This window comes from Corvus moneduloides, chromosome 1 (genome assembly GCF_009650955.1).
Source record: "Corvus moneduloides isolate bCorMon1 chromosome 1, bCorMon1.pri, whole genome shotgun sequence".
In the NCBI taxonomy this organism is placed as follows: Eukaryota; Metazoa; Chordata; class Aves; order Passeriformes; family Corvidae; genus Corvus; species Corvus moneduloides.
Genome location: NC_045476.1, coordinates 163,646,969 through 163,660,659, shown reverse-complemented (window position 1 = coordinate 163,660,659; position 13,691 = coordinate 163,646,969). Strand labels below are relative to the sequence as shown.

Genomic DNA, 13,691 nt, shown 5'->3' with positions numbered 1-13,691 from the left:
GATAGTGGAACGTGTCCTTGGCCATGGCAGGGGATGGGATTGGATGATCTTTAAGTTTCCTTCAACCCAAACCATTCTGTGATTTTATGATTCTGATTCCATGATGATACAGCTGGAAGGATTTGTGACCCTGTGGGGGACCCACATTAAAAACTGCACCCATGGGAAGGACCCAGGTTAGAGCAGTTTGTGGGGGATAGTCTGCCATGAGAGGGACCCCACAATGGAGCTGGGAATTAAGGGAGAAGGAAGAAATGTGTGATGAACTGACCACAGCCCTCATTCCCTATTCCCCTGTGCCACAGCAGTGGAGGAGGGAGTGAACTTGGGGGTGAAGTTAAGTCCAGGAAGAAGGGAAGGCTGGGAAGAAGTGTTTTAAGATTTAGTTTTACTTTTCATTACCCTCCTCTGATTTTCACTGGTAATAAACGAAAATGATGTCCTCAAATCAAGTCTATTTTGCCCATGACAGTTACTGATGACTGATCTCTTCCTGTCCTTATCTCACCCCACGAGCCTTTTGTTGTATTTTCTCTCTCCTGTCCAGCTGAGGAGGGGAGTGACAGAGCAGCTTTGGTGGGCACGTGGCATCCAGCCAGGGGCAGAATGAATAAAATAGCAGCTGGCAGCGTGCAGGATCTCTGTACTTATCCCTGGTGAGGTGCCCTCTGCAATGGCCTCGGCTCTGTCTGATGAGCTCCAGGCATCTCACCTCCCACAGCCTCCCCATTTGGCTTTTGGTGGACAGGAACCCCCTTCCTGTTGTGTTTCTTGAGCTGGTGTCCCCAGGTAGGTGCTGGACTTGCATCCCAAAGCTCAGCATGCCTGCTTTAATTATGCAACACAGTTCTACACTCCCTGAGATGACACAGACCTCTAAGACAGCAAAAGAGAAAGGAAATGCACACAGGCAAGAGAGAGAGAGAGAAACTCCACACTCTGGCTGTTGTTGAGTCCCAGAGGAGATCTAACTCAGTCTGTAATTGCTGTTCTGGATAGTTTCTGCCCTCAAAACAATTTTCTGCTGGTCTGTTGTTGCTTAGGCTGAATCAGATTGATTTATTGAATGTCATTTTTTTCTCCCCACCCATAGACAAGAGGAAAATATTTGTTGAAAGGCTGTTGCAGCAAGATTTAGTTTCTGCCCATCTTGCATCAGAAGCTTGCTCTCATTTTATATTATTTTTTCCTTTTCCTTTCCTTCCCCTGTCTCTCAGAAAGGAATGAGGACAAACAAACACCATGCTCTGATTTGTCTTTCCATGTCCATACATGGTGGACCACAGGAGATGCCCCACGGGTGTTGCAGATGGGACAACACACGAGAAACATCTCAGCATCTCTTTGGTAAAACATGACAGACACTACAAAGAGCTGTTGGTTGGGTTTTTTTTCTTGTTTCTTTATTCTTTCCCCCAAAGATAACAAGCACAAGGGTTTTGTTTTGCTTTATTGTGTTTTGGAGTGCTTCCATGTGCAGAAATACACACCTGGGCCTTATAGGACATCTTTCAGGATCTCCTTGAGGTTTATTTTATAGTTCTCCTGGCTGCTTGCTGCAGAGTAGATGATGGGTCAGAATGTCACCTCGCTTGTAAAAATTCAGCAGCTCCTGAATATTGAGGCAGCAATTAATTTAAATGCTAATTTATAGTCCTTTAAAAAAATGAGTGGCTGATTTGTGAGTAAATACAAAAGCACATATGCTAAATAGGATAGACCACTGAGACTTTTGATCCCATTTTTATACAAACCTAAGGCAAACATTCCTAGAAATTAGTGTGACTCTTCCCTTGAGGACCTGAGCTGACACTGATAGAGGAGGCTGGGATCTGGCTCCATGTGAGAGAGGAATTATTGACTACACAGATTTATTCTGTGTCCTTCTGAGGAGAGCATGCTCCCCTCTCTGGTTTATTTAACACCATTCCCATGGCTGGAATACAGCAGTGTCCTTAGGAAATCATTAAAGGCAGGGTTATGTTGGAAGTTTTCAGTGTGAGTAAATCTTCACCCCATGAAGCATGAGAGTGGAAGAGAGAAGAGGTTTGCTTCTTTGCTGTCTTGGAAAAACTTCAGTAATGCTCGTTACGTGGGGAAATGGGCTGCTGGGACTTATTGTTCTCACATTGGCGACAATGTCTGGGTTTTATAACCCAACTTGCTCACAAATTAATTTCAAAAATGCTGAAATCTTTATCTTGTTAAAGCAAAAAATGGGAAATTGAAATTTCTGGTATATCTGCAAAATCATATTTCCAACCATTTTTGTGTCAGGTTTAGAAATTTAATTTTTTTCCCAAAATCTCAGTACTATGCAGTGACATTATTCTCTTGTTGAGTCAGGTTAAATTACTCAAATAGTCCTGCCTTTTTAACCCAGTGCTTTCTGTTAAGAACTTCCCAAACTAATTTTCCCTAGTGAGAGTTAATCCTCTGGAACTTAGGGGCCTCAAATTCTCTCACATCTCTCATTTTCTTCTCTATCACTTCTCTGCTTTTTTGGCCATCTTTAGCTACTGCCATTTCATTTTATTGTTGACTAGTATAATTCTTTTTGTTCCAGAATGGATGATATTAAATCCTGTCAACTAATCTGAACAACGGATTTCTCCTTTGGGGGGAAAAAAGAAAAGTAAAGAGGATTTATATGGAACAGTTTAAACCCGTCTCCCTCTTGCTGCAGAATACACTGAATGAATTGTCGCCAGACAGGAAAGGCTGGTGTTAATTAAAACCTAGGGAGCCCCAGCCTAGTTAGCTGGCAGGGAGACAGAATTTTGGGAATGGTGGTGGCTGCTGCACTGCTGGATTCTGTGGAGTCAGAGATTTATGAGGAGCTGTATTTCATTGGGAATTCTACAAAGTGTGTGCAAACATGGGAAACCAAAGGCAATCTGATTTTCCTAACAAACTCTGATGCCTGGCAAGTTCAGAGGTACTTGGGGATGGAGCAGACCTGGCAAGAAGGAGCAGGAGCTTAGCTCCAAGGTATATTCCATTATGGAAAGTCTTTATTTCTGGGTATTTTTCTTTCTTCTATTTCTTCCTTTGTTTTCCTGACATATATCAAGGCCTTTGAAACTTCACATTGCCAGGTTAAATTATTCAACAGATTTCTTCCTTCAGGTCAGATTTTTTTTGTTCTCTGTGCTTTATAACTCACCCCTGTTTGCTTTTCCTTAAGTGCAGTAGTCGCAGCATTTCCTGCCTCACAACTCAGCGCTGGCTCTCACTGATGCATATTTGCTAAACAGTAATTTTAAGTGTTATTGCAACATTATGGAAAGGATCTCTACTCTGCAGCTGCAGATGGCTGGTTCTTCCCAAGCACCTGAATACAAATGGCAAAGCTGAACTGGCACCGTTCACACACAGCATTGAATTTCCTTTCTCATCCTTCCCTGCCTCATGTAATATCTGGGGATCAGGACACAGACAGCCCAACTCCTCATGGCTAAATTAGCTGGGAAGGGCCCTATAAGAAGTCAGTGTATCATCTGTTTTATTCCAGATGTACATGCAAAAATGTATTTGTGAGTTTTAAGCCACCTTCACTTAAAGTGCTGAAAAAGAAGTACAACAAAATAAAGCAGATTGAAGTGCAGAAATGATTGTGTTTATATTGCAAAGAACAGAAACCAAAAATTATGTCAGTAACAATTTAGCCAAGACAGAAAAATCAGCATTCTCGGTTTTTTTAGTGTTATTATTTTTTTGTTTGTATTTTCCTTCATCATCTTTTGCAAAGCAGTTAAACAAGAGCAGAACAACACATTAAAGTTAAATCACAATTCTTCACATTTTGCTAAACTTTAGCTTTCTCCTTTGAAATACTTTCACAAAAAGCTCAGAAAACTTCCCTACACAAAACAAAAAATCACCACTAATTTCTCCTCATTTCCCAGCAATGATTTACTAACACAGTGCTCAAGTACAATCTCAAGTTACTTAATCTTCATTGTTTTGCAAAATATTCTGCAGTATTTACAAGTTAGGAATAATACCATCCATAATTAAAGCTTCATTATGCTTGACAAGGGAAGGAATGAAGTGCATTTTGGTGGGGGGAGTCTTTGGTGGGGGGAGCGTTTTTTGCTTTATTATGATTTCTCACAGCTTTTTCAATCTTTTGTTTTTCCTACATCTTCAGTCATTCAACAATTTGGTGTATTCTACCACTCACAGTGGGACTCCCAGACCTCATTTTAAATTGATGCAGTTCTATTGCATTACGTGTTCAAGTGTTATGCCAGTTATATTCTCATAGCAAACTTCAGTAGGACATGCATTCGTTTTGCACCATTTTCTAAACTTCCTAGTAGGGAAACGGAGTCCTTTAAAAAGTGTGGTGGCAGCAATTGGATCTTTTGGGATGAACATGGAATCACAGAGTGTGTCAGGCTGGAAGGGACCACAGTGGGGTCATCTGGTCCAACCTCTCCGTTCCAGCAGAGTCTTCCCAGAGCACATGGCACAGGATTGTGTCCAGACAGCTGAGAAACTTATTATCCTGCTCTGATTTTGTTAGTAATAAATTCAATTAATAACTGTCTGTTTTGCCCATGATAATATTTGCAGGAGGAGGTCTCCACGTTCTTATCTCAACTCATGAACCCTTCATTATATTTTCCCTCCCCTGTCCACTTGTGGAGGGGAGTGAGAGAGCAGATTTGGTGGGTGCCTGGCATCCAGCCGTGGTCAAACCACACACAGGGTTCCATGGACTTACAGTTTGCCAGACAGTCTGTGGAATCTCCATCCTTGGAGGCAGACAAAACCATGGCCCTGAGCAAACTACATTAATTGTCTGCTCTGAGAAGGGCTGTTGGGCTAAATAATTTCCAGAGTTTCCTGCCCATTTCAATGTTTCTGCGATTCTCTGATTTGTACAGCTGAAAAAAAGAATACATCCTGTTTTAGTGTTGTTTTTTGTGCTCTGGTAATGTTCCCTTACTGGTAATGCATTTAGCAGTGTCTATATTATTATGTCTATTATTGCTAAATTAATTCTTTTTACGAGAGACAGTGTCATATGATGTCAACATATGCTCACATTTGCTCCTTTATATGGTGAGTGTTCAGAAATGAAGGAAACAAACTCATGGGTAATTTGCTGTGTTTTCACAGAGAAAATTTCAGAGCTGAATGTCGTTGCTTTTTTTTTTTTTTTTTTACTACTTGAAAACGTATAAATGAATCTGTTCATGAAACAGCTCTTTCCTTATTGCCCTAGCAATAGGGAGTTTTTGATTGTATCTCCATCAGTTTATGAATAGCATCAGATGGATGCTGTGCTGAAGATGGCCTTTTTCTGTGTAGGAGAAAACAGTCTGAATGGAGGAACAGCCTGCGTCACCAATAACTTTTTTAGAAAGAGAAGGGTTTGCCACTGTTGTTTTTATTGTTGTTTTTCCTTAGTCCTCCACAATTCTGAAAAGCAGCCATAAAATCTGATCATTTCACTTGTTCCTCTCACAAAGCTTGAGTCAGCTGGCTGACTTAGATCCAGCAAACCATGGCTCTGAGGGACTTTTTTATTTACTATGGGAGCATTACAATTTTCCCTTTTACTTGTACTCCGATGAAGATTTCTGGGTTTGTGCTTTTCTTTGCCAGGCTGGACTGTGGAACGTGCCTTTTATGCTTGGATATTCCCCATTCCTCGTTAATGTTCGGATTTCTGTCTTTTCAGAGTGACATGTTGGATGTGAACCAGATCATCAAAGACCTGGCCTCCATGGTGCATGAGCAAGGAGACACAATAGGTAGGTGTCACATGAAAATTATGGGCTTTATTACCCTCTGCCACCATTCCAACGTGATCTTGTCCCTCACGAGCAGCCCTTTGTTGATGCTGTGATTATTTTCCCTGTGTTTTGAGCTTTTTGTACATCCAGAGATGTTTTGATCTGACAAGCTGCCCTGTGCAATAAGGTTCTCATGTTATGGACAGTTTGCTGGTATATTTAGCATAAAATAGAATTCACAGGGAGATAAATCCATTCCCTTTAGACTGCAAAAAGGAAGATGGAGAATATATAACATTAACTGGAAAGGGATCTAATTCTTCCTTTCTACCTGGAACTGTAATTAAAAAACAATAGTAGTGGTAATTATTATTACGAGTATTGATGAAACTAGAGAAAATTAAGCAGCTTTTTGTTTCCAAATAGAATTTTCATTCCACATAGCAGGGTGTGTCTAATTAAATTTACAGAAGCCTGACATCAAGATGTGCTCATATACAGTCTGAAGTTTCTGCCTATTAGTTGATCTCCTCCTGTTCTCCAGCTACCAATGACTAGGAAAAAACCGGATGGAGGAAACTGGGAAAAGAAATGAGAGTGACCCCTAGTCCTATCTTTAGAAGCACTCCATCACTGAGACCCACCACTTTTTGTGAAAAGAGAAATAAAACACTTTAGATCAGCTCCCTCTGACCTTTGTCTTTGTCACTGCTCTTTTCTGATGAAGAAAAATCGGACTTTTTTTCTGTCTCTAATTTTGTGTATGCACAATAATAATATGTGGTACTTCTGAAACAGCCTACTTCCAAATTTGAGAGCTAATAGTCCTAAAGGCTCGTTGAGGGACCTAAACTCCAGAGGAGCAAGGTTTGTGGGGCTATTTCTCACCTCAAGTCTCAGCTGGAGTTCTCACTGGTGCTCCTGGGAGCAGGAGCAAGCCATATGCAGACCTTTAAAGCAGAAACTCTCCTCTTCTGCTTATTAATCATTCTGGATTTCTTTGCCAAGTTCATACCTTTGCAAATTTCCATTAGCATAAGATACACTTACAAGAACTACACCCCTCTGAGAAACACCACTCGGGTTCACAGGGGCAGGAAAAAATCTAAATTATATTTAAAATAAGTTTTTTGTATATTTTCTTCTTTTTTGCTACTTCTTTTCCTTTTTTTTTATTTTTTCTTTTTCCCTTAATGCTGGTTTGAAAGCTTATTTTTGTACATGGATAACTTTGGAGCCTGATTCATCTCTAAAAGCACATCAGATGCTAATGCCTTGAGGGACATGACAACATACATCAACTAGCTTCAAGATCCTCACAACTCCTTTTCTTAAGGCAATATTTATTATTTTAAGATGTTACCCATGCACAGAAGCCATCCCAGTATTAACTTCCCTGTGAGAAGCTGTTAGACTAAGTAGGACATTTTGTTTTTGAGCCAGCATAAGGTTTTTGTGGGGTTTTTTTGTTGTTGTTCTTCTTCTTCCTCTTAGACTCCAGCAGATTTTTAACAGGTTTTTTTGACTATCTTTTAATCCTGACAGCCAATCAAGGTATCTTCCCAACCAATTGCTGAAGGGTCCCACTGTTTATCTTTTGACATTCATATTACACAAAAGTAAGTGAGGTGAAGAATCAGGAGGCAAGGGATGTTGAAACCCCCACAGTGATAATTTCATGATGACAAGAGACAGCTCTCTTGGCACTTGTTTTATTTTTTTTTTAAGTCTGTTCCTCTGACATGCATGGAATGAAAGCTCTGTGTGCGCTTGTTTAGGAAACGCAGGGAAGACACAAACCAGGGAATATGAGATGAGCCCCTCAGCAAAATGCTCCCAACGAAATCCCCTCTCTGGTTCACCTGAGCTGGGGAGAATTATGGGGAGAGTTTGTCTGGCCTGTGCATGGCACAGGCAGATTAACCCGTGCTTCTTGCAAAAACCTAAAAGGAGTTTTTTCTGGCATGTGGGCCAGTTCCTTAAGGAACACCTTGATAATGCTCCCTAGGGGAGAGAGCAATTTCTGTCATGCAGGAAAGAAATAAAATGCAGACTTGGGAGAGGATATCTCTGTTATATCTTCTGCAAACAAACTCTGTGCCCAAGTTCCTGGTCCTGGCATCTTTTTGGTACAAATATTTAATTATGCATTACCGTATCAGTGAGCCCAAGCCTCTGAAACCAAAACAAACCAATGGCCTGGGTTAGCTGGGAATCAGCAGTCTCCCCAAAACAATCCTGCAGGAGCTCCTGGCAAAAGCATCCCAGTGCAGCTTCATCACATAGGCTGCTCGTGAGGGGAAAGAGAGCAAGGAGGAGGACACTAGTGGGACAAAGCAATAATTGGCTCTAGAACTGGTGTTGGTGACATGGTTTGGGTTCAATGGAACCCTGTCTGCAGATTTGCAGCTGCTTGGGAGAGATGGGATCCACCACATAAGGAGGACTTTAGTAATGGTGGGGGAGGAGGGTGTGACCAGCAGTCCCTGCCTGGCAGCAGAGGACAGGATTGCTGAGAAAAGGACATGGGGTGATGTGGCAGGAAAGGTTCCCAAAATCATCAAAATGGGGTGTGGGCAGGGTCACCTTCAGACCTGGAAGTGAGCAGGGAAGTTGCCTACCAGGCACCACCATCATGGACAAATATCCCAAATCCTCTGCAGGAACTGAAGATTCTGTGGTGCTAAATGCACAAAGTACAGGGAATAAACCTGAGGAGTTAGAGATCTGTGTGAAGTTGCAGAGCTACAATTTTGTTGGGATCATGGAGATGTGGTGGGTTGGCTCTCGTGATGAAGTGTTGCCTTGGAGGAATACAGGCTCTTTAGGAAGGATAGGATAGGAAAATGAGGAGGAAGAGTTGCCCTTTACGTGAGAGAGCAGCTGGAGTGCATGGTGTGCTGCCTGGAGATGGATGAGAAGCTGGTGCAAATTTTATGGGTCAGGATTAAAAAGAGGACAGGCAAAGTGGATGAGGCCCTTTACAGACAGACAGGAACAGCCTCACCTTTGCAGGTTCTGGTCCTCACAGGGGATTTCAACCACCTCAGCATCAGTTGGAAGGACAACACAGCAGGGCATAACTATTCCATAACTATTCCTGGCATGCATTGAGGACAACTTTGGGGATCTGATGGACAAATGGCAAGATCTCCAGATGGCCAGAAGAGGTTCATCTCCACTAAACTTTACTGTCATGGTAGCAGAAGGATTCTGCAGCCAAAGCATTCAAGGATTAAAGGCTTGGCACTGTGAGAAGAAAATTATGTTGGAGGTGATTGCAGCTGCAACAGTCCCTCCTTTCCATACTCATAGATGTCCACTCAGCTGAAATGTAAGTTCCCCAACAGCCTGAAACATTCCCAGTGTTTCACACTGAACATCTCTGTTTTGATGTGCGAGCTTGTACTTTGGTCGTACTGGGAAATGTAGGCAAACTTCCATGGAATCAGTTTTGTGACTGGTGTTAGGGAGAAGAGAATCCTTAAATCCTCAGTTCCTCTGAAGAAAGTGTCAACAACACAAATGCAAATATTTGTATTGAAACCTGATGAAAGCAAGTGCACATTTGTCCACTTTTCTAGGCTTCTGTTTGTCTTGTAACCAAGAACAAAATTGACCTGAATAGGAATGAGTGCTTATTTTTTTTGCCCGAGGCTAAAGGAAATACTGTCCTGTGTTTTAGAAGAGCTCTTTTTCCATCCTACCTGTGTATGTAACCTTAGTAGTTATGCCAGAATAACATCCAAAATCTACATTCCTGATCTAAACTGCTCGATTTCAACTTTCACCACTTCTATCACTGTTTACAGCTCAATCGCATTTCTCAAAGCTACAAGGAAAGATCCACATTGTTCTGAAAACATTTTACAATTTTAAAAGTGTCACATTTCTGACTCTTTTGAGCAGTTTTGGAAACAAGTTTTTTGTATCTGTAACCTCCCCAACTCCCTAAACTGGGAAAAGATCCCAAGTTCACATAGTGGCCACGTATTTTAACATTTCAAGAACAGAAACACAGGAAGGAATTTACCAGTTCTCTACCTCTTTGTCCAGAATAAATGTAGACAAATCTATCTTTGCGCAAATCTCACTGGCTGAAAGAATCATGGAATCATAGGACAATTTGAGTTGGAAAGGACCTTAAAGATCAACCAGTTCCAACCCTCTGCCGTGGGCAGGGACACCTTTCACTAGACCAGATTGCTCCAAGCGCTGTCCAACCTGGTCTTGGACACTTCCAGGGATGGGAAAGCCACAGCTTCTCTGGGCAACCTGTGCAAGGGTCTCACCATCCTAACAGGAAAGAATTTCTTCCTACTAAACCTACTCTAGTCTAGTTTTAATCCATCCCCCCTTGTCCTGTCACTCCAGGCTCTTGTAAATAGTCTCTCCATCTTTCTTGCAGGCTCCTTTCAGGTACTTGAAGGCTGCATTTAGATCACCACAAACCCTTCTCTTTTCCAGTCCCAATTGTCTCAGCCTTTCCTCTTAGGGAGGGGTGCTCCATCCCTCTAATTAACTTGGTGGCCTCCTCAGAACAGATCAATGTCCTACTGTGTCAAGCTTAAGACTTCCTCAGACTTTCTTTTTAGACCAATACTCATCCAGACTTAGATCTTGGTGCTACTTAGCTTTCACTTCACTTGATTCTTGAAGTCTGGACTTTTTATATCTAAAAATAACTGGGTGAAAAAAATTCTTTATGTGATCTAAAGTTGATGTTTACTCACTTAACAAACACTTCTGCCTGGTATCTGTCAGGCTGGAGCCCACAGACCTGAAAAAAGAAGTCAAGACATGGCAGCTGCTGCTTTCCTTCAGTCAGGAGGAACTTCTTGATGGGCCAATGTATTCAGTCCTTGAGCAATGCTGCCATTCACTGATGTGCCACACTGTCACTTATTGCCTAGTGATGGTAACAATAGCAATAAACTTCCTTCAAAGGAAAAGATACTTGCATGAATGCAAATAGGTTGCTTATTTTGGAAGCTCTGGGATATGGGGAGGTTTTTTCAGTTTTGTTTTTGGGGTTTTTTTTTAATATTTTTTTGGTTTTTTCCTGTGAAATCAAGTCCACTTTGTTGCCTTTCTGACCTGAAGGCCGTCAAGAGGGCCCATCAGCACATCCTCCTCCAGTCTGACTGCCTGGATGGCACAGCCAGGAGTCTGCTGTCAGACTGCAAACTGAGCTGGGAAATCATTCAACTGGAGCCTTAACTAAACCCTCCCGAGTTATATGTCTCAGCTTGGGACATCTGCAGAAAATGAGCACATCTTGAGAACAGTCCCCTAACACCTGAATGTAACAGCTTTAACATCTCCAATCAGTTGAATGTCGCCTGCAAAGTCTCTCATTTGCTTAAGATTCCTAAGTGATTCTCAGAGGAGGCTGTTATGGGAGCGTGTACATTTATGTTCTTATTGGTTCCTGATGGGTTGGAAAATCTTCTCCTGGCTGTGTTGCTTTCAGCGACTTGATACGACCCAGAATGATGTGTCAGTACAGAGCACAGCCCATGCACGAAGGGTACACTGGGGTGTTTCTGAGTCATGTACAATGTATTCCACTTCCCATTCACTTCCTATCAGCGACTGAATGACAGACACAGATCGGCAGGGAATCTGAATCCTTTATTCAAAGGAGTCAGTTGGTTTTATACACTTTCCTAAGGCACGGTATTTCTTTATATGGCGTGACCTATCCCGTGTTGCCACATCAGCAACACACTTTCTCAATGTCCTTTTATGGGATGATCACTCGCTGTTCACCCGCCCGTCAGCTCCCGGCAGACTCCTCTCCGTAGGGCTCTGCCTTGTGACACCTCCTCCCCCCAGGGTCCGGTGGAGACAAGCCTCTGTGTGCCACCATGTGCTCCTTTGTGCTGCCATGTGCCTCTGCAAGCAGGTTTTACAGCTCACAACCCAATTCTATCTTAAAACTCCCTATAACTTCCCAAGAAACTTCCCATTTCTTTGTTCACCTTCAGTATATGCCTTGTCATCAGTTGTGTTTCTCCTAAGTCTAACAAAACTTTATTGCAAACCACCCCAGCTGCTGAAATTGTATGGTATTATTATTCTTAATTGCCTTGTAGGCAACAATTTGAAAATCATGGTCATTGGGTCACTGGCACAGGTTTCCCAGAGAATCTGTGGCTGCCCCACCCCTGGAAGTGTCCAAGGCCAGGTTGGATGGGTCTCTGATCAACCTGGTCTAGTGGAAGGTGTCCCATGGCAGAGGGTTAGAATGAGATGATCTTTAAGGTATCTTCTAAGCCAAACTAGCCTGTGATTCTATGTTGTGTTTTATACTGCTCTGCTTTCCCTGTTTATCTGGACTGCAGCAGTGGTGGCGTCCACTGAACAGCTCTCTGGACAGGGCTGGGCAGCCTGTAAGGTGCTCAGTGTCATATGAGGCACTGCTTGGTGACCTCTGCTACGACAGAGTTGTTGGAGCCAGGTGTGGACTACTGTGATCTCTGACCGACTCATTTTACTTGAGATAACAAGCAGCACAAAAACTGCATGAACTTTTGTGTTTCTCTCCTCTTTCTGCTCTCTGTGAATGTGATTATTTGTGTCATCCTTTGCATGAGGACTCTCACATTTAGCTCTCATGCTGGCAGTGCTGGTAAGACAGCACATGCTGGCTTACAAGGAGAAGAATAATGGGCGACTCCACACTTGCAAATTTACTAACGCCTAAAGATTTGTCTGCTGTGTTTGTTTCTGTGTTTGACCCTCATAATGTGATTGGGCTGGTATAATTACAGTTAATGAGCCAGCTAATTTTGTACAAGAAGCAAGGTTCTTCCTTCCACAAGGTTTATTGCCACCCGTAGGATTCTTCTCACATCAATTTATCCAGAGCAGTTTTTGGGCTTTTTAGTTAGAACTGCCGCAGTCGCAGTTTCTAATAACACTGCACTTGAGCAGTAAATGTCAGAAAGGCAGAAGCTGCCCAGGTGGGTGGTTTATTTCTGCTGGGAGGTGCAATTCTCTGCCAGACTGTTTGGGAAACATGACTGGTGAAGTTTAAGTAAATCAAAAGAGCCATGTAAAGCAAAAGAGGTCAAGCAAGTTGTAAATATCAGTGACCTTACTCGGTAGGTAAAATATATGATCTTTCCAAGGCAGCAAGCAGAAATAAAATATATTTATTTCTATGAATCCACACCCCTACCAAACTTATTTATTCCTGTGACAAACTCAGAAACTTCTTTCATCAGCAATAGGACTTGATAACTCAGCTGCGTGATGGGAAGTGAGTTTTGTGTTAATTATAGACAGAAGTGGACTTCTGAAAAATGTTGCATGCAAATGAAATTAAGGGATTTATCCAAACTGTGTCAATTCATGAGATGTATTAGATGTATTTGCAGAAAAAATAAAATTTTGATCTTTACTTCTTTTTTTTATTTGCAAATTTAAAGAAACATATTTTATTTTTCTTTAACTTGGATGTCTTACAGAATTAAAAAAAAAAAATGTACTGAGTGTAAATCACAAGGAAAAGGTTGCCCAGAGAAGTTATGGACTCCCCATCCCTGGAAGTGTTCAAGGGCAGGTTAGATGTGGCTTGGAGCAACCTGGGATAGTGGAAGGTGTCCCTGCCTTTGGCAGGGGGTTGGAACAAGACGACCTTTAAGGTCCCTTCCAATCCAAACCATTCCACAATTCTCTGATTCTATGGAAGGAAAGGGTGTGCTACAGGAAAATATCTGGAACTTCCCATTCAAAGCAATTTGAGCTGTTTTGCTCTGTAAATTGCTCTCAGAGATTATTTGGGGAATAAAAAAATCTGACACACCCATAAATTACTTCATGAAAAAAACCCTGTTGTCAAAATAACTTTTTTTAATCAGAAAAAGAAGGAAATAGGGAAAAAATTTGATCAGGTCTGTTGCCATGATATAAAATCCTCACGTGCAAATTTTG

The 13,691-nt window shown here is 41.9% G+C and overlaps 1 protein-coding gene across 3 annotated transcripts in view; it reads left to right on the top strand.

The window, feature by feature from the left end:
* The window catches only part of TSNARE1 (t-SNARE domain containing 1), a 468,220-nt gene that overhangs the window by 275,947 nt on the left and 178,582 nt on the right, over nt 1-13,691 (top strand). For all 3 annotated transcript variants that reach the window (XM_032134539.1, XM_032134538.1, XM_032134532.1), the window contains one exon: nt 5,696-5,768. In XM_032134539.1, the coding sequence (XP_031990430.1) occupies nt 5,696-5,768 (73 nt within the window). The remainder of the gene's footprint in view (nt 1-5,695; nt 5,769-13,691) is intronic.